This window comes from Pteropus vampyrus, unplaced genomic scaffold, assembly GCF_000151845.1.
Source record: "Pteropus vampyrus isolate Shadow unplaced genomic scaffold, Pvam_2.0 Scaffold7, whole genome shotgun sequence".
Classification (NCBI taxonomy): Eukaryota; Metazoa; Chordata; class Mammalia; order Chiroptera; family Pteropodidae; genus Pteropus; species Pteropus vampyrus.
The window spans coordinates 13,818,230-13,840,828 of NW_011888788.1; the positions used below are offsets into that span (position 1 = coordinate 13,818,230).

Consider the following 22,599-nt stretch of genomic DNA (forward strand, 5'->3'; position numbering starts at 1 on the left):
ACTTAACTTTTCTGAGCCTCAATTTACTCACCTATAAATTGGAAATATTATGACCTACCTCAAAGGGATATTGTGAAAGTAAAATAAGGTAAAACAGATGTTTAGGAAATGAGGATAGATGATACATAGGCCAGACCTGGATTCCTATATCTACCTGGACTGATTTCACAGCATGACATCCTGCCCTGTCCTCATGTGGCTGCTTGTTCCTGACATAGGAAACCACCTGCTACTTCCTGAACACTAGAACACACAGGCTAAGAGAAAGCACAGAGTAAACCTGGAGATAATTACTCACATTGTAGATGCTATTGGTGCCCACCCAGTTCCCCAGTTCCCCATCCCAGCTGCTGTGTTGGCTACTAACAGCTCACAGCTGACCACCTTCTCCAGCCAACTGCCCTCAGTCGGTGGATGCTGCCTTGCCCTAGAGGTTATGCTCCTCCCCTCCATGCCTCAGCTGGGGACAACTGTGTGGTGTCGTTCACAGTCCAGAGCTCCTCATGGATCAGGCTAAATAAAGCTAGACATTACTTGCAACCACCTGCTCACTTGCCTCCTCTCCTGCCTTTTCTAGTGTCCCTCAAGCCCCTTCTGCTGAAGTTCCTCCCTGACACAAGCTCTGCTCTAGCCACACAACCTAAAACATAGCATATAGGGCTTGACTTGTTTTAAAGTACTTTCATGTGCATGATTCCATTAGATACACACTGCCTCCCTTTGATTTAGCCAGGGTCATGTAGCTATCCTAATTTTAAGATATTAGCGCCCTGCTGGGCACATGGCCAGGGCCTAATAAATGCTAGTTCTCCTCCTTTGCCTTGCCTTCTTTACCCATCTTCTCAATCCACTGATTATTCTTTTGTGCATTCTGACTTGTGCAATGACCCTAAATCTGCCAATATCAATCAATGATTGTTACACACTTACAGACTGTGATAATGGCCCAGTCACCATAAAGAGGGCAGATCAAGGGAGACGTGGCTGTAAAGTTTGGTTTCTTTTTTATAGGCAAATAGGTCAAGGTATATATGAGCAAACATTTTTGTCAGTATTTCCCCAAATAAGTTGTATCACAGACCTGCCATCAGATGTCAGTGAGTATAAATAAACGTGAGATTGCAAGAGCAATCAGGTGGGTAATAATTCCCATTTTTACTGTATCATTATATGCCTAAAGCTCTCTGAGGCTTACCTCAGTTATTTATCTAATTCTATGAAAAAGCTGGCCTATAGTCAAGTTTCATATTTGAAACTTTTCCCTTTTACAGATAACAGAGAAACATTAAATTGTAAGCCACAATTTACTAGTTCAGCCAATTCTCCAATGAATAATTTCTGAAGGTTTCACTTACTTTGTTTGAGACTTGAACATAATTCAGCCTTATGTTAACTTCATAGCCATCTTCATGGACAGTAGCAGAGATAAGCTTTTAAAAAAGAATTAGAATTCAAAACTGTGGGTATGGAACTCAGTGCCCTGAGCAACAGCAAAGAAATTCTGAGATGTCAAACCATAAATTTAATCAAATATTTAATTAACGCAAAAGAAGGCAGAAAAAGAGAAACAGAGAGACAAAAACTAGATAAAACAGAACACAAATAGCAAAACAACACAAATCCAGGGATATCTATAATTTCATTAATTATAAATGTAATTAGTAAATACCCCCATTTAAAGAGCAGAGACTGCCAGAATGGAAAAAAAGCAAAACACAAATTTATACTCTCTATAAAAAACACTAAGTTTAATCAAGCCACATGTCTGGATATTATCACCTGGGAATAGGTGGCCTGGGGGCCAGGCCTTGGCAATCAAGGGCCAAGTATCACAGTTGAGCAGCTTTTTCTGTAACCAGAAGGAGGGACTTAGATCAAACCAGGGATCAACAAATCCTTTAAGGATCATATAGCAAATATTTTAGCTTTTGTGGGCCAAGGAGTCTATGTCATGAATACTGAACATTGCCTTTGGAGCACAAAAGCAGCTACAGAAAATGTAAATGAATAAGTATAGCTATGATCCAATATTATTTACAAAACTGGTGGCAGTCCAGATTTGCCCCGCAGGCCATTTGCCCCACAGGCCATCCAGATTCCTGGATTAGGCCAAAAAATTAATAAACCACCAAGACAGATTATCTGAAAGAAAACTGAGCAATACTTGACAGTGAAATAACATCAATGTTAGCCTATTTAGTGGCAGAAGAGCGGACAGGCTGGGTTTTAAAGGTTCCTTCTAGCCTAATGACAGAGGAACAAGTCTTCTCACAGAGGTGTCTCTTTCTAATGGCAGAGAAAGGACATGGGGCTTGGGATCTGATAGGCTTACTTCAACTTACTAGCAGTATAGTTCTAGGCAGGTCACCAAACCTCTCTGAGCCAGTTTTTCTGTGTCAAATGAGTTTGTTCTACTGCAGTGTAAAATAAACTCAAACTCAGTTTCATTAAATAACCTCTATTTTATCATGTTCAGAGATTCCAGTGGGGCCCAGAAGGGATGGCTTGTCATGTGCCATATGGCTAAGGCCTCAGCTGGGAAGACTCAAATGACTAGAGATGACTTCATTTGGGGACTGGAAAGACCTAAAGTCTCATCGGTCATCTGCCTCACTCCTGAACCAGATGACTCAAGGACTGGGTTCATCTGGAGCTGCAGACAAGTGCAACTACATATGGCTTGGGATTCTCACAGCAGGATAGCTAGGCTCCAGGAAGGAGTATTGGAGGTGAGCATGCCAAGCAAGAGGAAGCCACATGCCCTACACGACCATACCTTGGGAGTCCCATAGCATCATTTTCAACATATTCTGTTAGTCGAAAGTCACAAGCCCACCCAGATTCAAGGTGAGGGGACACAGTCTCCATCCTTTGAAGGGAAGACTGTTAAAGAACCTGTGGCCATGTTTTAAAAACTGCCGCAATAATAATACTCCAACCTTGCAGTTTTGTTTTGAGGACTAGAGATGATGAATGCAATGCAGATATTGACTGCACTGTTAAACGGTTAAATCTTATGATTACTATTGGTGTTAATACAGCATAGGATTTAAGTGTACCATATGACTAGATTAAACTATTCTGGGTCTTTTAGCTCTGACCATCAGAATTTCCATAGCATGTGACATCTAAAAGCATGAGATGTTCACAATTTACTGTCTTAGGTCAGGTGTCCAGGAGCAGACTCTGAGACAAGGCTCATGTGCAAGTGATTTATTAAAACAGTGCCTGAAGGAGAAGACAGTAAGGAAGTGTGGAAAGCAGGACAAGAAAGGGAAAGAAGCCAAGCCCAGTGCCATTTCAGGTGAAGCCCATTGGAGTTAACTTCAGCCTGACCCCATGGAATGCCGTGGAGTAGGAGTTCCATTCAGAGTCCACCAACCTTTCCCATCCTGGGTTCAGCAATCAAGGCCCGGAATTCAGGGTTGTTCTGAGTATAAGACCTGAGGTGAGCAGAGATGTGATCCAACTGTTTTCTCCAGTATCCTAAAGAAGAAGAGAAACTCATCTACATGAATAATTCTGAGACTAAGAAAGAAAATGCTGGTGTGGATCATGAGTTCTCAGAGACGCTGTTCTTCTTTACCGAACTTTGTGATGGTTTTTACTTACTCAACCTCAGTTATGTACTAGAATATCTCACTTTTGTTTCTAGCTTCTTTTATACACATAATTAATCCTAGGATATTCTAGAATCTCAAAAGAAATATTTTGATTGCTGTACATGGAGTCTTTTTCTCTTATTCTTTTAAAATTCTTTTAAACTAACCATATTGAGATATAACATTAATAAAACACACATGTGTATACATCGCAATCAATATGTAGAACATTTTCGTCACTCCCAAAAGTTCCCTTGTGCCTTTTTCCAGTCTACATAGGGTGTTAAAACACACTTGAATTAGTTGCTACCATTTAAAACTTGGGAGATTTCACATGAGTCTAGCTTTCTGGTTTCTCATGTGCAGGTGGCAGATGCCTGAGGCAGAGGGCAGCTGCCCACTTTGAACGGGGCACAGGCCTCCAGTAGGCCAAAACCTGTAGACCCAGCTGTCTCTTTAATCCCTGGTTCTGCCCTGTTGACACTTGAGTCTTCAAGCCTGCATTAGATCCTGCCAATAAGGACACTAAAGTGAGAGCTATCAGGTGGCTTCTGCAAGGTCACCTAGTGTGGTTTCTTGGAAAGAACACATGATTTGGAGGCTATACATGCCTGCATTTAAATCTTAAATTTATCATTTTTTAGATTAGTAAACTTGAGCCAGACACTTAAATCTTATTAAGCCTTACTTTCCTTACCTATAAAATGGGGCTAAATACCTCTTACCTCATATGTCATTGTGACATTAAATAAGAAAACTTGTTTTAGTTTGAGTTCCCCTGACAGCAAAGCCTGGGAACAGGTAGTTTCTTATGAAGGTGACCCTGGGAAACACAAGTGCTGGAGTAGTGTGAACACCCCAGCACTTCTGAGTTGCACCAGCCCATGGACAGGAAGTTTTCTGCTACTCTGGAGAAAGTCTGAGGCAGCAAAGAGATGTTGTGGCATGTTCAAATGTGAAGGATACTAGCAATGATGCATGACCACCACCTCTGCACTGAAATTGGGTGGGGTGAGAGGATCCGGTGTGGTGCATAACATAAGTCCACTATAAGTAACTGAGATAGCACTACAGATAATCCTGGGCCTAGTACAGTTTCATGCACAGTAGGCATTCATCCCTCAAATACATTTTGAGCACCTACTATGTGCCATGCACTATGCTAGGGCTGGTATATAGGAGTGAAAAAAGTTCTTGCCCTCAAGTAACTTTCATTACAGTGGACACAGAGAATACACAAATAAATACACATGCAGGAATATGTTAAGCACAAAGTTCTGTCTGAGCACCTATAATACAATAGATGTACAATTCCAAGATCAAATCCCAACTCTCAACATCAAGAGAGGACTTTTTGAAAAGGATGGGCTGAGAGAGAGGGTCCTTTGGAAATGGTATTGCAAGACCATGAGCCATCCTGTGGGGAGTGAGGTCTGCTCCCTTCCAGCTCAGGATAAAAGAGGGAGTGTTAAGGGACTGCCTTCTGCTATAGGAAACTGAGGACCTAGTTCTATTATCTATAGCTGCCAAGCAAAACACCCCAGAACTCAGTGGTTTAAAACATCAACCACTTTATTGCTCACATGTCTATGGGTCAAGAATGTGGTCAGTGCTTGGCAGATATGGCTCATCTCTGCTCCACATGGTGTAGGCTGAGCCATCTCAACTGGGGCTGGGGAATCCAAGATTATCTCAGCCACATGGCTAAAGCTTCAGCTAGGATGGGACAAACTACTGGAGGCTGGCTGGGTTGGCTGGCCCTCTCTCTTCATGATTGCTGTCTGCACCTGCTCAAATGCCTGGTGTCTTTGTGTTGGCTGTTATCTGGGTCATCTCTGTGTTCCTCCGTGTGGCATCTGTCCTTCAGTAATCTATCCTGAACTTCTTTACATAGCACTGTCTTCCTAGAGAATAAAAGGAAGCTTCCAGACCTCTTAAGGCCGAAGCCCAGAACTGTGATGGTGTCTCTTCTATGACTTTTTATTGGTTAAAGTAAGTCACAAGACCAGTCCAGATTCCTAAAGAAGGGAAACAGCTTCTTCCTCTTGAGGAGAGGAGTCCCATGTGCATACAGGGATAGGAGGAATCATTCTGGCCATCTCTGCAGACAATCTACCATAGGACTGATATCACACTCATGCCCAGAAGAGCTTAATCAGTCTGCGGACTGGTTTCCAGTTGAGAAATCCAGTGGCAAGAGAAGAGCTGGGAATGATCAACTTCCAGTATGGCAGCCTGAGCTCAGTGGACCCACTCCCCAGTGAAACTACAAAACAAATTACAATTTAAAGTTTCTAGAAATGGTTCTAAGCACGTATAGCAAATAAAGAAGAAAATGTACTAAATGAAGAAAATGTACTAAATGAAGAAAATGTACTAAAACTCAGAACAGGGAGAGTCTGTGATGTTTGAATCATGACCCACTCCTGATCTCCCCTCTCTCAGCTGAACATGATGAAAACTTCACTCCAGATAGGTGAAGGTAAGAACACAGGGCTCCCTCTACTCCCAGATGCCAGCTGGAGAGCTAGAATGTCTTCCCAAGAGGGAAAGAACTTCAGTATTTCTCATTCTGCCCCCAACTAACTGTTGCAGAGACCAAGTTTTGGGTAAGTGTGGTCGAGAGTGGGGGCTCCCATTTTCTGACCAGCCAACTTCCATGAGATGTAGGCTCTACTTTGAGTCTAGTACATTGAGATTATCGGAGTGCAGATCACCCTCATCCTGGCTTATTTGTAAAGCAAAAGTCTCATTCTATAAAATTCAAGTCAAAAAGACCAGAGCCAACAGCTGCACCACCCTCTACTGAGTGCCCAGCTTCTAAAGCAGGAGTCACACTCTGAGACAAACATGTCATTGTCTCCATGAGAGCTCTCTTTTAAAAATGAAGGCAAAATAAAGACATTAACAGAAAAACAAAAACTGAGAGAAATCATTGCTAGCACACCTACCTTAAAAGAAATACTAAAGAAAAATTTTCAGGCTGAAAGCAAATGACTCTGGACAGTAATGTGAACACACACACACACACACACACACACACACACACACTCACTCACTCACTCAAAAAAACAGTACTGGTAAAGGTAACTATGTAATTATAAAAGACTTTACAAATACATATTTCTTTTTCATTTCTTCTCTAAACAAATTTTTAAAGAACTGTTTAAAACAATATGTATATAATTATAATATTTGGTCTCTAACATATAGAAATATAATTTATTGGCCAATAACAGCATAAAGGAGGTGGCTGAACGAAAAGTTATACTGGGTTAAGGAAATAACTCCAGAAGGTAACTTGAATCCATAAGAATAAATGAAGAGAATTAGAGATGGGAAAAAAAGAAAGCTAATATAACAAAAGCCATAAATATATGATAGATTTTATTTCTTTCATTCTCTTTAAAAGACATGAGGTTATATAAAGTAATAAATATAAGAGTGGTTTGGGGAAAGGTTGTAACATAATATACTATGTATATATAAATAATACCACAAAAATCAGGAAGAGGAAATAGAATTATATAAAAGTAGGATTTCTATATCTCATTGGACTTAAGTTACTATAAATCTGAAGCATATTCTGATAAGATGTATAAGGTAAGACCTAGAGCAGCCACTAAGGTAATAACTGAAAATATATAGGGAAAATCATTAAAGAAATTAAAATATTACATTAAAAACATGTAAAACAAAAGAAAGTAAAGGAAGAATAAAGGAAGAAAAGATACTTAGAAACATTTGGAAAACAAAAAGCAAAATAGAAAACATAAATTCAACTTTATCAATAATAATATTAAATGTGAATGGATTAAACAACCCAATCGAACAACAGATATTGTCAAACCAAATTTAAATCAAGATCCAACTATATACTATTTATGGAAGATATTCTTTAGATTAAAAGATACAGTTAAACTGAAAGTTAAAAGATGGAAAAAGATATATCATGCAAACAGCAACCATAAGAAAACTGAAATGGCTGTACTAATACCAAACGAAATAGATTTTAAGACCAAATAAAATATTACTAGATAAAAAGAGGGATATTTAACATGGTAAAAGGGTCAGGAAGGTATAACAATTATAAACATATATGCAAGCACCTAACAACAGATAACCAAAATATATGAAGCAAAAACTGATGGAAATGAGAAAAATAGACAATTTAATGATAATAGCTGGCCACGTTAATACCCCATTTTCAGAATGGATAGAAACACTAGGCACAAGATCAACAAGAAATAAAACATCTATAAAACATTCATCCCAAAACAGCAGAATAAATATTCTTCTCAAGTGCACAAGAAACATTCCCCAGGACAAACCATTTGTTAGACCATATCAAGTCTCAATTAATTTAAAAGGATTGAAATCATACAAAGTATGTTCCTGCTCACAATAGAACAAAACTAGTAATGAAAAACAAATAAAAATTTGGGGAAAACAAAAATATTTGGAAATTAACACACCGTTGAAAGAAAATGAAAATATAACATACCAAAACTTATGGGATATAGTGAAAGCATTCTCCCAAGTAAATGCCAACATTAGAAAAAGAAGAAAGATCTCAAATCAGGACCTGAAACTTTGACCTTCAGAAACTAGAAAAAGAAGAACTAACTCAACCTAAAGCAAGAAAAAAGAAGGAAATGATGAAGATTAGAATGAAAATTAACAAAATACATAATAGAAAAACAATAGAGAAAATCAATACAACCAAATATTTACTTTTTGAAAAGTTCAATAAAATCAACAAATCTTTATCTGGACTGACCAAGAAAAAGAGACATGATTCAAATTACTAGAATCAGAAATAAACAGAGGATACTACCACTCGCCTTACTGAGAAAAGATTATGAAGGAATACTACAAACAATTGTATACTAATAAATTAAATTACTCAGATGAAATAGACAAATACATAAACTACAAAACTGACTCGACAAAAAATAGAAACTCTAAAGAGATGGCTCTTTTGTCTTCACTGCCAACACACCATCCAGACTGAGGAAGACCTGGAAACTTCGGGGCCACATAACCCATGCCCATGGCCACATCGGCAAGCACTGGAAGCACACAAGAAGCCAAAGTAATGCTGGTGACACGCATCACCACAACATCAACTTCAACAAATAACACCCAAATTACTTTGGGAAAGTTAGTATGAAGTATTTCCACTTAAAGAGGAACCAGAGCTTCTGCTCATCTGTCAACCTTGATAAACTTGGACCTCGGTCAGTAAGCAGACATGAGTGAGTGCTGCCAAATACAAGAGCGGAGCTGCTCCTATCATTGACGAGGTATGATCAGGCTACTACAAAGTTCTGGGGATGAGAAAGCTCCCAAAGCAGCCTGTCATCATGAAGGTCAAATTCTTCAACAGACGAGCTGAAGAGAAGATTAAGGGTGTTGCGGGAGGACTGTGTCTTGGTAGCTTGAAATCACATGGAGTAAAGTTCATTAAATGCTCACACGTGAAAAAAAAAAGTAAAGAGATTGCATTAGTAATCAAAATTACCCATTAGACAAAGTTCAGACCTAGGTGGCTTCACAGGTGAATTCTATCAAATATTTAAGGAAGTGTTAATATCAATTCTTCGTAAGCACTTTCAAAAAATAAATAAATAAAAGAGAAGAGAAGACTATAGGCCAATATTATGTTGATACTAAAATCCGACAAAGACATCACAAAACAAGAAAACTGAAGACCAATACTTCTTATGAATATAAACACAGAAATCTTCGACAAAATACTAGCAAGCTGGACTTCAACACTGATTAAAAGAGCTATGTACCAAAACCAAGTAAGATTTATCCCAGGAACAGATGGTTGGTTTACAATCTGAAAACCAATTAATGTAAATCAATTAATGATCATCTAAATAGATGCAGATAAAGCATCTGACAAAATCTCAAACCCTTTCATGATTAAAAAAAAAAACTCAAAAATTAGAAATAGAAGGGGATTTCCTCCATCAGAGAAAGGACGTCTATGAAAAACACAGCTAACATCACACTAATGGTTAAAGACTGGGTGTTTTCTCCTAATATCAGGAACAAGAAAAGGATTCCTGCTCTTACCACTTCTATGTAAGGTTGTACTGGAGATTCTAACCAGGATAATCAGGTAAGAAAATGAAATAAAAGGCATCTAGATAAGAAAGTAAGTAGAACTACATTACTTGTTCTGTACATAGAAAATCCTAGGGAATCTATTAAGGAACAATTAGAACTAATAACTTTGTTCAGCAAAGTTGTAGAATACAAAATCAATATGCAAAATAAACTTGCAATGACTTGCAATGAACAATCCCAAAATAAAATTGGGAAAATGCTTATATTGACAACAGCATCAAAAACAACAAAATACTTAGGAATAAAGTTAACAAAAGAGGTACAAAACCTTTACTCTACAACCTACAAAACACTATTAAAGGAAATTAAAGAAGATTTAAATAATTGAAAATATATCCCATGTTCATGAATTGGAAGACTTAAACTATTGTTAAGACGATAATACTCACCATACTGATCTATAGATTCTATGCAATTCCATTCAGAATTCCAGCTGGCTTCTTTGTGAAAACTAGAAAGCTGATCCTAAAATTCATATAGAAATTCAAGGACCCAGAATAGCCAAAACAATCTTGAAAAAGAAGAATAAAGTCGGAGGACTCACACTTCTCAATTTCAAAACCCACTACAAAGTAATAGCAAATAAAACAGCATGGCTCTGGCATAGAAATAGATATATAGATCAGCACAATTAAATTGAATGTCAAGAAATAAACCCAACGTATCCGTGGCCAACTGATTTTTGACAAGGGTGCCAAGACCATTAACACAGATATAATCATCTCTCCAACAAATGGTACTGGGACAACTGGATAGCTACAAGCAAAATAATGTGGTTTCACACTATATACAAAAATTAATTCAAAATAGACCCTAGACCTAAATATAAAAGCTAATACCATAAAAATCTTAGAAGAAAAGATAGGGGTAAATATTTGTGACCTATATTTGGCAATAGGTTCTTAGACATGACACTAAAAACCCAAGCAACAACAACAAAAAATAGATATAATTTGACTTAATCAAATTTTAAAACTTTTGTGCTCCATAGGACACTATCAAAAGTTAAAAGACAACCTACAGAAAGGTAGAAAATATTTGCAAATTATGTATCTGACAATAGTCTAATATCCAGAATATATTAAAAAAAAAACTCTTATATCTCAACACAAAAAGATAACCAAACTTAAAAATGGACAAAGGATCTGAATAGACATTTCTCTAAAGAAAATATACAAATGGTCAACAAGCACATAAAAAGATGCTTAATATCATTAGTCATCAGGAAAATACTAATTAAAACCATAATAAAATACCAGTTCACACCTACTAGGATGGCTATGATGAAAAAAAAATGCTGGCAAAGATGTGAAGAAATCAGAACCCTCATACACTGATGGTCAGAATGTAAAATAGTACAGTCACTTCAGAAAACACTCTGGAAGTCCCACAAAAGTTAGACATAATGTTACTATTTGACCCACGTGTACATTGTTTGACCCATAGTGCAATTGCAATATTTGTGTACCCAAGAGAAATGAAAACACATATCCACAGAAAAAACATATACATGAATGTTCACAGTAGTATCATTCATAATAACCAAAAGGTGAACAAAACTCAAATGTCCATCAACTGATAAATGGATCAACGTCAAAAATCTTTACAATAGAATATTATTCAACTATAAAAAAAAGTACTAAACATGCTAAAACATGATGAATGTTCAAACATTATACTAAGTGAAAGAAACCAATCACAAAAGACAATATGTTATGTGCTTCCATTTACATGAAATGTCCAAAACAGTTAAATCCATAAAGACAGAAAATAGATTCATGGTTGCCAAGCACTTGGGAGAAAAAACATGGGGAGTGACTGCTTACAGAGAATGGATTTTACTTTTCAGGTGATAAAAATGTTCTGGTATAGAGCATGGTGATGGCTGAATAATACATTGTTAATGTACTAAATATTGCTAAACTGCATGTTGTCAAAATGGTAAAAATGGTGAATTGTTATGTGAATTTTACCACACTAAAAAAAGATAATAGCAGATAACAATAACAACACAGACTAACAACATTTCTGTACAAATAGTAGAAATCCATATGTGCTTTATGATTTTCAAACTAGAAAAATGGGGCTTTGAGTCAAAATATCAGAGTAATAAAAGTTTAAGAAAGAGCTATTATTCATACAAATGAAAATTACTTGAAAAAAGAAAAATAAAATAACCTATTTCCTATATATAAAAATAAATGTAAAGGAAGAAAAGTGAAATTTTCTTTCAGAGAAAGAATGAGTTCCCTCCCGACAAGAAAGCATATCTTTTTCCTCACCTCTTCCTGGGCTGATGGCTGTGAGGAGAGGTTTATGGTCACTCATTTTCTCTTGCCTCTGCTTCAGAGAAGTTATTTCCAGTTCCTTTTTTGCTAGTAGCTTGCCAGATGGGTAAAACAGACCCGTGGTCTGTGTACCTACATCCTTCGTAGTCCCCACATCAGGTTTGGGCACAGGAACATTTAGGGACTGCCAGGCAGATCGGGGCTACGAGTAAGGCAAAAACATAAAATATTAGAATATAATTTAATTAATTCTTCATATTACTCACAAAAAACAATTGTAATCATAAGTAAAAGTATCCAAAAAACTGTACTTTGAACTAAAAAGGGCTTTTCGGCTCTTGCCTCCTCTTCTTTGCTTCTGTCTTAGCAACTCCCAGCCCATCCCCTTGGCCATTTACTATCTCAAACTCAGCAGATCAGCTGATGTTCTCTGTCACAAGGCCTGGAAGATATCTATCCTCTTAGTTCTACAATTCAAAAAAAGCATAGATACTACTATCCATCCACATCCAACTACTGAGCACCAACATTTTCTGTGAAATGCTCTGCTGCATCTGGACCTGAGGACCTGAGAAGACTACCATGAAAGGCTGTGTAAGTTGTGCGCTGCATGAAAGCATTGCACCTAAAGGATACCATTCACCTGGTGGACATGTTATACATTCATGTTCATTAGGATAATTTTTCTAGTAGATGGGAGAAAATGTCTTTCTATCAAAATTAGTATATTGTAATCAATTTCCAATAGATGGCATTCAAGTGTCTTGAGGAAAGAACACATTTGTACAAAGTTGCCATGTAGATCATTGGCAGTCCCAGGACCTATAACCCAATCTGGGTTAAGAAGTTTATGAGCTTCCTAAAAATGAACTCAAAGTTACTGAGTGTATGTGCATTCTTTCCAATAATTATCACTCTTCAAATTCTTCTAATGAAGAGGGAAAAAGAAACCTGAAAAAGTCTTTATTTAGCTTAGAGAAACTCATAAAAGGCTAACGCAAAGCTGGTGAGTGATTAAGTCCTTCTGAAAAAAATCGTGAGAGATTGTCCAGTTGTTATGAATGGCAAAAGCAATTCTATATACTTGATGAAAATTTTCTAAAATATAAAAGAGCTGGGGGGAAAGTTCTTGGTGTTCTACATAAGAAATTCAAGAGAAGAAAAGTACTTTCTCTCCCATGTATTTTAAATCCACTTCTCCCTAGTAACGTTATATCTATGGCCTTGCAAATGCAATTAGACCTCAATCTATTATAGATAAATGCATAGATATTTGATTTCTGAAGAAATCACTTCAGTGTCTAAAACCTAAATTAATTAATTTTATTTACACACCTAGTTGAAAGGCCATGGAAAAGGTCTAAGTGTTTCAGCTCTCTTTCCCTGTGTCGATTCATAGGGTAGAGTACACAAATTCAGTTACAACCTCCTTTCAGGTGCCAGTTCTTAGTACAGTGGAGGCCTCACCTCAGTAAAAAGCCCAGGTTCTCCAGTAGCTAGAGCCAGTCTGTTATCCACACAAAGTTTTGCTGAGGATTTCATGTAAAGACCACAGGAGCCACAGAATCGGGCAGATGGGTGATTGCTGGCCCCACATTTAGGGCAAACAGAGTAACAAGCAGGAATGCCAGGCTAGAGGACAGAAAACATTTTTATATTTTCACGAATATTAGAGTTATAATTTTCCTATATAAATTATTCCCACACTATACGATCTCCAGCCATCAAAATAACACATGCTCATACCCTCTGATTCTGCAATTCTACCTTCTAGAATTTATCTTACAGATAGACAAGTATGCAAAAGAAGTATATTCATGACTATTCTCTGCAGGATTGTGGTTTAGAGAAAATAACTGGAAACAACCTAAATTTCCAGCAATAGGGAATGCCTAAATATATCATGATACATACAAACAGTGGAATATTATGAAGCCACTGAAAAGAATGAGGAGGTTACTAACACGATACATCACTAAGTAAAAAGAACTGGATCAGTGTTCATATTAAACTACCAGTTTACTTATTAATGCATTGAATGGCTAAAAGAATACCTCAGAAACTGGATAACGATGATTGCTTCTGGGGAGGGGAGCTGTGGGACTGGGATAAGAAGAAAGACTAACCTTTCATACTAAACCTTTTATTTTATTTATATGCAACACTTATTCAAATAAATAATTTTGAGTGTTTTATTAAAAAGGTAGGCAGACCATTCATAAAAGAATAAATACCAATAATCAACAAATGAATGGAAAAGTTTAACCTTAAAGAAGTGCGAATCAAGACAGCAATGAAAGACCATTCTCAATTTAAGAGATTTAATTAATTCAGTCTCTAGATTCTTAGGTAAATAGGTGCTAGCACTCAAATCCCAACAGGTGATTTCTGCTGTGGAAGAGGAGGGGCCTGGCTCTCTCTAGAGCGGTGGTGAGATGCTTGGCACAAAGAGGCTGCTTTTAAATACCCACCGTGGCTCCACACCCGTCACAGAAGCAAGCCCCCTGGCGATCCCAGCGACCACATTTGGAGCAGGAAATGGTCTCCCCTTTCTGAGTGGGCCCAGGAGGAGCTTTATCTCCACTGCACATGGACTGGTGAACAAAACAGCATTTACAGGCAGATCAATACCTTATTCTCCAATCCCCCTCCCAATCCAGAAAAGAAAAAAGTCAAAAATCAACATAAGCCCTGGAAATAAGGTATTCCTGCCCCAAAGAAGAAAACTATGATGATCTTCACTAATTAATAAACTACAACAAAGAGCGCACATTCCTTTACAGAAAGTTGATGAAATTGGTGCCTCAAACATCTTGATATTCCTGAGTATCCTTAATACCAAAAAATAGCAAGCCGACTGTTGACTTACTATAACAATATTAATAAAGACTATAAGGAGAGCTGAGCTACCTAAGGTGTCATGATTGAGATTCATCTTCTATGCTCTGGGGTTCTGATTCCACATGGAACTGTGAATTTATTTTCCACTCTCAACACATGAAAAGAATTATTTTATTTTGGGAAGGAGATAAAATTGTTTTGTGAGAATTTCTGATACTTTGTTAGGTAAACTTGGATTAGAATCTTTGTTCCTGCTATCGCCTAGTAAGAGATTTTCTCATTAAATGAATGGGATGATAGTATTCATCATTGCTATACGATCACCTACTATGTGCAGGCACTATTCTGAGCACTGCCCTGTACCCTCACATTAAACTATATGATAAACTTGTAAGGTGGGTGTAAATCATCTGTTTCACAGTGAGAGAAAATGAGGCACAGAGAGGGTAAGATGCAAAATTTGAACTCAGGCTATGATGTTTATCCATGATTCCATGCGTCCTCTTCAATACAACAGTTTTCTCACAGGTCTGTAATGGGATTTCAGATGGCTAATGGCAATTAAGTATGTAGGAATGCTTAGCACAGGGTCAAGCTCCATATGTCAGCTTCTTTCCCTTCTCATCTTGTTTTCTACCAGATCCCGATTTCTTTAAGGAAAAGGACTATCATTTCACTTTATTTTCCCACTAACACAGTACCTGGTACCTTGGCACATGGGAGTCATTCAAGTAGTTACTGACTGACTGAATGAATGAATAATTGATTCAGCTAATAACTGAATATATGTACCACCGTACATTCCATGTATAATATTAAGAATATCCATACTGGGGAAAAAGTTTTCTAAGGACAATTTTTCCTCAAAGACCAATGTTTTAGTTACCTTTCTTTGCCCAGCTGTTATCCTGCTTTACTTCAGGTACCCTTCTGTTATCCTAGAACAGATATCTCTCCAGAAAGAGGCCACATCAGCCCACAACACCCACAGAGACTGAGAAGGAAGATCTTTCTTTGTGCATACTTACCCTTACCACATTTCTGTGCAACTAGGGGTGACTCCTGGGGATAAATCAAAAGAGAAACCCCTTGCACAGTTTTGCTTCAACTTAAATTTCAATTTATCCTACTGTTAAAACAGAGTTTTGATAATACTTGCTAACATGGGTTTCTAAATATAAATATAAATATAAATATAAATATAAATATAAATGCATCTACTGTTTAAGTGGATTTTTGAATATAACATTGCTTTAAAGAAAGAACAGTAATCTTACTCTATTCATATTACTGCTGCTAAACAAAGAAAAGACATAAAGCTTCAGATTGAAAATGCATTGTTACTTCAATGGCATTTCAATGATAAATACTCTCATTGTGACATCTAAACTCTGATATACATTCAGATAAAAATACAATTTTGAAAACAAATTTAATTTTGTAATTGTTCCCGAAATCGTTTTGTTGATAGGTGAGACCCAGAAACAACTACATAACTGACAATTAATAAAATCAATTTAAATCATTTTACTATTTATATAAGAAGCCCAAAATGTCTGAGAAAATAATCTTTTGCTTGTCAATTTACTTAAATCTATCAGGAAGAGCACTCCAAGAATTCTCGAGTTCCACGGTTTCCTTTTTTTATGTTTTCCCAATCTCACTATTTTTTCTCCCTAATGCCTTGGAAAATTATAAAGTCTGAAGCTAGGTTAAGTCAGAGAGATAAACAATTAACAGCCAACAAAAGACTACCCTAGAATTGCAATAGATTTGATTTGCGAATAGATGGGTTTTCTTATTAAATTTGCCAGCTCATTAGCATATTTTTAATCTCAGTTCTGAAAAAGAAATACATATTATGTAACAGAAATCATCTTTTTAAAAAGCTATTCAGATTTTTGTTCTAGTTATGATGGAATAAGATCATATCTAATGACCCCCATACAGAAAACAACTACAAAATCTGCTCATAATACATATAGGAACAGAAGCAGAGAGCCTCTTGAAGTAAGTACACAAGCAGGAGCAAGGGGGTTACACAAAAAGTTAGTTCCCTTTTAGCCTGGGGCTAAGTAAGCGTAGTCCACAAAGTGCATGTGAAGTGGTGGGGAAAGGGAAGTATTTCTGGCTAGGAGAACGAGAAGACTAAAGCTGGGTAATATTTGGCTACTGCAGAGGTAAGAAACTCCCAGAAAGAAGAGACAAGAGGGGATTCTCAAATTCTGTGTACTCACATCTCTTATTGACCCATGAACAATACATGCACAGAACACTCAAAGCAGCTCAGCCAAAGATGAAATATCTGAACAGAACTCAGACTTCCTGCTCCTCTCCCTCCCACCGAAAAACAATTTTCTTGTTTTCTTAGTATCTTGAAGAATTTTAGATTATATCCTGGCATTATAAATGTTAAGTTGTGGTTCTTCTGGATTGTTACTATTCTCTGATGAGTGCTGAGTTTCTGTGTTTGTTGCTTTGTTTGTTTTATTTTGTTTTGATTTAGCAGGCAATAATACACATGACTAATTTTGGGAACGCACTGCCTAGAATTGAAATGAAATGAAATTGAAATGAAAATCAATTGAGTCCATCTGAGATGATTCAGATGTTGAAATTAGCAACCAGAATTTTAAGGCGTATATTCTTCCCACTATGAATAAAAAGAAGAAGTCTCAGGTGAGAAGTAGAAACAATAAAAAGAGAAACAAATGAAAATAAAATATTTGCAATAAAATATTTACTGGATGCACTGAATGGTAAAAAGGAGATGAAAAAGGGGGTGAACTTGAAGATAGAGCAATATAAATTATACAATATAAAGAGGGAAAAATTTTAATGAACAGAACCTCAGGGATATATTCGATTATATCAAACAATTTAACAGTTATGTACATACAATAAAGAGGTAAGGTAGAAGGTGAGTAGAGCAGAAAAACCGTTGAAGAAATCATGGCTTAAAAATTCCCATATTTGATGAAAGACAGAAACTTACAGTTATAAGATGGTCAATGAACATTAATCAGAATAATTGCAGAGAAGCTCACACTGAGGTACATTGTAGCCAAATCTTTAAAAGCCAAGGATAAAAAAGTACATTTTAAAAGCAGCAAGAGAAAAATGACATACTACATAGGTAGTAATGTCAATCTGATTAACATCACACTTCTACTCAGAAACCATGGCAAGAGCAGAAATTCTTAAAGTTCTGAAAGAAAGTAACTGTCAACCCAGAATCATACGTCCATCAAAAATACCCTTTGAAAATAAAGGTGAATAAGATCTTTTTTTTGGAAAAAAGAAAGCTTAGACATTTCACTACCAGTAGACCTGCACTATAAGAAATGATAAAGAGAATTCTGTCTGAAGGGAAATGATACTGGAGAGAAACCGGGATTCTCAGATAAGGGTGAAGAATATCAGAAACAGTAAGTATCTGTGTAGATACAAAAAAACTAGTTTTTATCTTTTTGCTTTTTATTCTTAATTTCTTTATAAACCATATAATTATTTAAAGCAGAAATCACAACATTCTCATAGGGTTTATAATGTATATAAATGTAACATAAAGGATGGGAGTAAAAGAATATAAACCTATATGGTTGCAAGATTTCTGTATTTTACCTGATGTGTACAATAATAACTAATTAGACTAAAAAGTTTAAGATATATATTTTAATCACTAGGGCAATTACTAAAAAATAATGCCAAGGAATACCACTAAGAAGCCATTAGGAAAATTAAAATGTACTTTAAAAAGTATCCAGAAAACCTAAAGGCAGGAAAGTAGGAACAAAGGAAACAAAACAGATGGGAAAAGTAAAAATTAAATAATAAAATGGTAAATCAAAACCCAACTATAGCAATAATTACAATAAATTTTGATGGACTAAACATTCCACTTAAAAGACAGATTGTCACCGTGTATTTTTTAAAACAGAAAAAAAAAGCAACTATATGTAAGCCACAGACAGACCCAACTATATAGGCTAAAAGTAAATATATAGAAAAAATATTCCATTTAAATAATAAATAAATAATAAACAATTATGGTTTTATCAGTACAGGATAAAACAGGTTTTAGGGAAAATGTATGAGATACAAAGAGGAGGTAATTCATAAAGATACAAGTTAAATTCATCAGGAAGACATAATAATCAAAAATGTTTATGTGCCTAACAAAATACATAATGTAAAAAGTGACAGAACTAAAGAGAGACATAAACAATTCCAAAATCAGAGCTGGAGGTTTTAATATCTCTTTCTCAGCATTTGCTAGAACAATTAGACAATGATCAGTGAAGACATATAAAATCTGTGTAATATTATACTTTAACTTAATTGATATTTATAGGATACTATAACCACAATAACAGAACACATATTCTTTTCAAGTGTACCTAGTATGTTTTCAGGTTAGACTATATACTAGCCATAAAACAATTGTCATTAACTTAAAATAACTGAAATCATACAGAGTATGTTCTCTGACCATAATGGAATTAAATTATAAATCAGTAACAATAAGATAACAAGAGAAACAATATACATTTGGAAATTAAATAACCAATTTACAAATCATAGATCAAAGAAGAAGTCACAGGTTAATTAGAACAAAAATTATGATAAAATATAATAAAATTGAACTGAATTATCATAAAAATACAATTTATATAAATTTCTGGAATGTTGCTAAAGGAATTCTTAGAGATAAATTTAGTTTCTTTTAGAAAAAAAGAAAAACTTTAAACCAATAATCTGAGTTCTTACCTTAAGAAAATAGAAAAATCCTATTAAATTAAACCCAAAGCAAAGAGAAGGAAATAATAAAGAGCAAAACTCAAAAAAGGAAAACCAAAAAAATAAAGAAAATCAATGAACTGGAAGCTAGTTTAATAAAATTTATAACTATCTAGCTGAAGAGAGAGATTGAGAGAGAATAAGGTAGAGAGCGAACACAAATTACAGATATCAGGAATAAAAGGAATAAAAGAAGGAATAACATTACAAATCCCATACAGATTAAAATAGTAAAAAAGGGAATATCATGAATAAAATGCCTGATAATACCAAATGTTGGTGACAATGTAAAGAAACTGGAACCTTCGTATATTTCTGGTAGGAATGCAAAATAGTGCTACCATTTTAGAAAACTATGGCATTATCTTATAAAATTAAACATGAACCTAGTACCAAGCAATGCTACTCCTAGGTATTTACCCAAGAGAAATGAAAACTATGTCCACACAGACTTGTATGTGAATGTTCTCAACATTATCTATAATAGTCTAAAACTGGAAATGACACAAGTACCCATTAACTAGTAAACAGATCAATTAGTTGTATTACATCCATTCTGTGGAATTGTACTCAATGACTAAAATGGAAAAAATTAATACATGAAACAACATGAATGAACTTCGAAAAAATTGTGTTAAGTGAAAGAAATCAAACATACAAAAAATTTACATACTTCCCTAAAAGGTATAACCACAGTGTCAAAAAAGATCAGAGTTTTCTGGATAGCGATCAGGGGAGGAGCTCAACTGCAAAGGGGTATGAGAAAAAATTTTAAGATAATGGAATCATTCTATATTTTTATCATGGTGGTTAAAATGACTATATATGATTACCAGCATTCATTAACCTGTATAATTAAAATAGGTGAGTTTTATTGCATATAAATTATACCTCAATAAAGACTGGAACAAAAAAGAGTTCCTTTAAATCAACTAGTCTCAGACCATCAGTAATTAGATACAACCTTAAATAATATTTTGTCCAACTCCCCTGTTATGGGATGAATTTTATCTCCTCCAAAGAGATTACATATAATCACATATGTAATTCCTACATATGTGATTATTACCTTATTTGGAAACAGAATCTTCACACAGATAAACAGTTAAAATGAGGTCATTATGGTTGGCTTAATCCAATATGACTGGTGTTTTTATAAAAAAAGAGAAATCTGGACACAGAGATAGACACACACAGACAGAAAACAATGCGAAGACACACAGGGAGAGGTTACTCATGTGACTGGAGTGATGCATCTACAGGCCAAGGAAAGTTTGAGGCTACCAGAACAGAGGCATGGAACAGTACCTTCCCAGTGCCCCAGAGAGAGCGTGGCCCGGGCAACACCTTGATTTTGGACTTCTGGTCTCCAGAACTGTGAGATGACATGTTTCTGCTGTTTAAGCCACTCAGTTTGTGGTGCTTTGTTTCAACAACCCCAGGAACCAATACAACCCCATTTGATATTAACCATGTTGACCACAGTAATTATCACCGGTATGTCCAGTTTCCCAAAGAATCTCTCTGAGATGAGAATAACACCCCCCAAATAGTCAAATATATATATATTTACATGCGTGTGTGTGTGTGTGTGTGTGTGTGTGTGTGTGTGTGTGTGTGTATTTCCCAAAGAAGCAATTTTTTTCCTTCTAAGTTGGCTAGTAAATGCTGACTCCTTTTTGGTGTCGTTAGGCCAGGGTAAAGTCACCTATAAGTAATTTTTAAAGCCTCCTCTTCCTCAGAAACATTTTATACACATAAAACAGACCATCTAAACTGAACCCATTTACATTATTAAGTTGCACATACTCCTGGTCTTTCACTTTAAACACTCAACATAGGCTGGTAGGAAACCCAGGAATGGGTGCCCATAGTGTTCTCAGTTTCACAAATCAGCATGGCAGTGTCATTGAAGACACACCTGACTGTAAATGAAATGCGAATAGGTCCACTTCCTCACTGGCTGCTGCCAGCCTTCCAGGCAAAGTTACTAAACGAAATTGTAAGAAATCACCAATTTTACTGAATTCCCTTGAAGTTAAGACTTTGAAAACAATTTTGGATTGGTGAACATATAAAGTCCTCTCCACATTTAGAAATGTTGCTTTCAGTTTACCATGAGAGGCTTCTTTTGCTCTCTCTTTCTCCTCCAACTTCCTCCCTGCTCTGCAGATTATATTCATTCATTACCATTAACATTGAACATTTTGCAGCCACTCAATATAGAAGTGGCACACATAGTCAACCTACCTCTTGCGATGAAGGCAGGGCCCCCTCACAGGTGACACAGTATTTCAGGTGAGCAGGATTCCCTGTGCCACAGGTACGGCAGATTACTTTCTTCTTGAAAACAGAGAATAAAAAATGCATGTTCCTATGAGCAAAGAACTGTATAAAAATCATCAAGTAGTATTTTCAGTCAATCAGCCAGCTATAGACACTATTTCAACGACCAAACTCTGAAATTAGATTGATTTAGGAATTATTACAACATAAAGTATCAGACGAATGAACATAATTTTAAAAGAAACAAAATGCCAAATGAATAATCTGAAAAAAGTATTCATTTGGCCTTTGGAAGGCAAATTGAATATTTTGCACTGATTACGTATGAGTTACTATTTTTTTAAATGTGAAAAATGTGATAGTAGACTATCTCTTGGCTTGAACAATGAACAGAAAGGCCTAAGGCCAGCAAAAGTTTATCTATGTGTTTACAAGTAATCTAGTTCTTGGACTGGGGTTTACCCCATGAGGCTTTATATTAAATACGAACTTAGGTTTGCTCTACAGTTTCTCACTTAAGAATGGCAAAGTAGAAAGACTGCCTTAGAAAATGAATAGTAAGTGCAACTTTCTAAGTCAAGAACCTGGGGATAATTAACAATACGAAAAAAGGGAGGGAGAGAGGGAGGGAGGGAGGGAGG

General features: G+C 36.0%; 1 protein-coding gene across 5 annotated transcripts in view; it reads right to left on the reverse strand.

Annotated features, from left to right (window-relative positions):
- The window catches only part of DZANK1 (double zinc ribbon and ankyrin repeat domains 1), an 80,032-nt gene that overhangs the window by 11,832 nt on the left and 45,601 nt on the right, over positions 1–22,599 (reverse strand). For 4 of the 5 annotated variants that reach the window (XM_023537573.1, XM_023537577.1, XM_011370650.2 and 1 more), the window contains 6 exons: positions 21,923–22,015; positions 14,503–14,625; positions 13,499–13,663; positions 12,026–12,233; positions 3,383–3,486; positions 1,356–1,430 (listed from right to left, as the gene is read on the reverse strand). In XM_023537573.1, coding sequence (XP_023393341.1) covers positions 1,356–1,430; positions 3,383–3,486; positions 12,026–12,233; positions 13,499–13,663; positions 14,503–14,625; positions 21,923–22,015 — 768 coding nt within the window. The remainder of the gene's footprint in view (positions 1–1,355; positions 1,431–3,382; positions 3,487–12,025; positions 12,234–13,498; positions 13,664–14,502; positions 14,626–21,922; positions 22,016–22,599) is intronic. The other variant, XM_023537579.1, reaches the window with a different exon arrangement.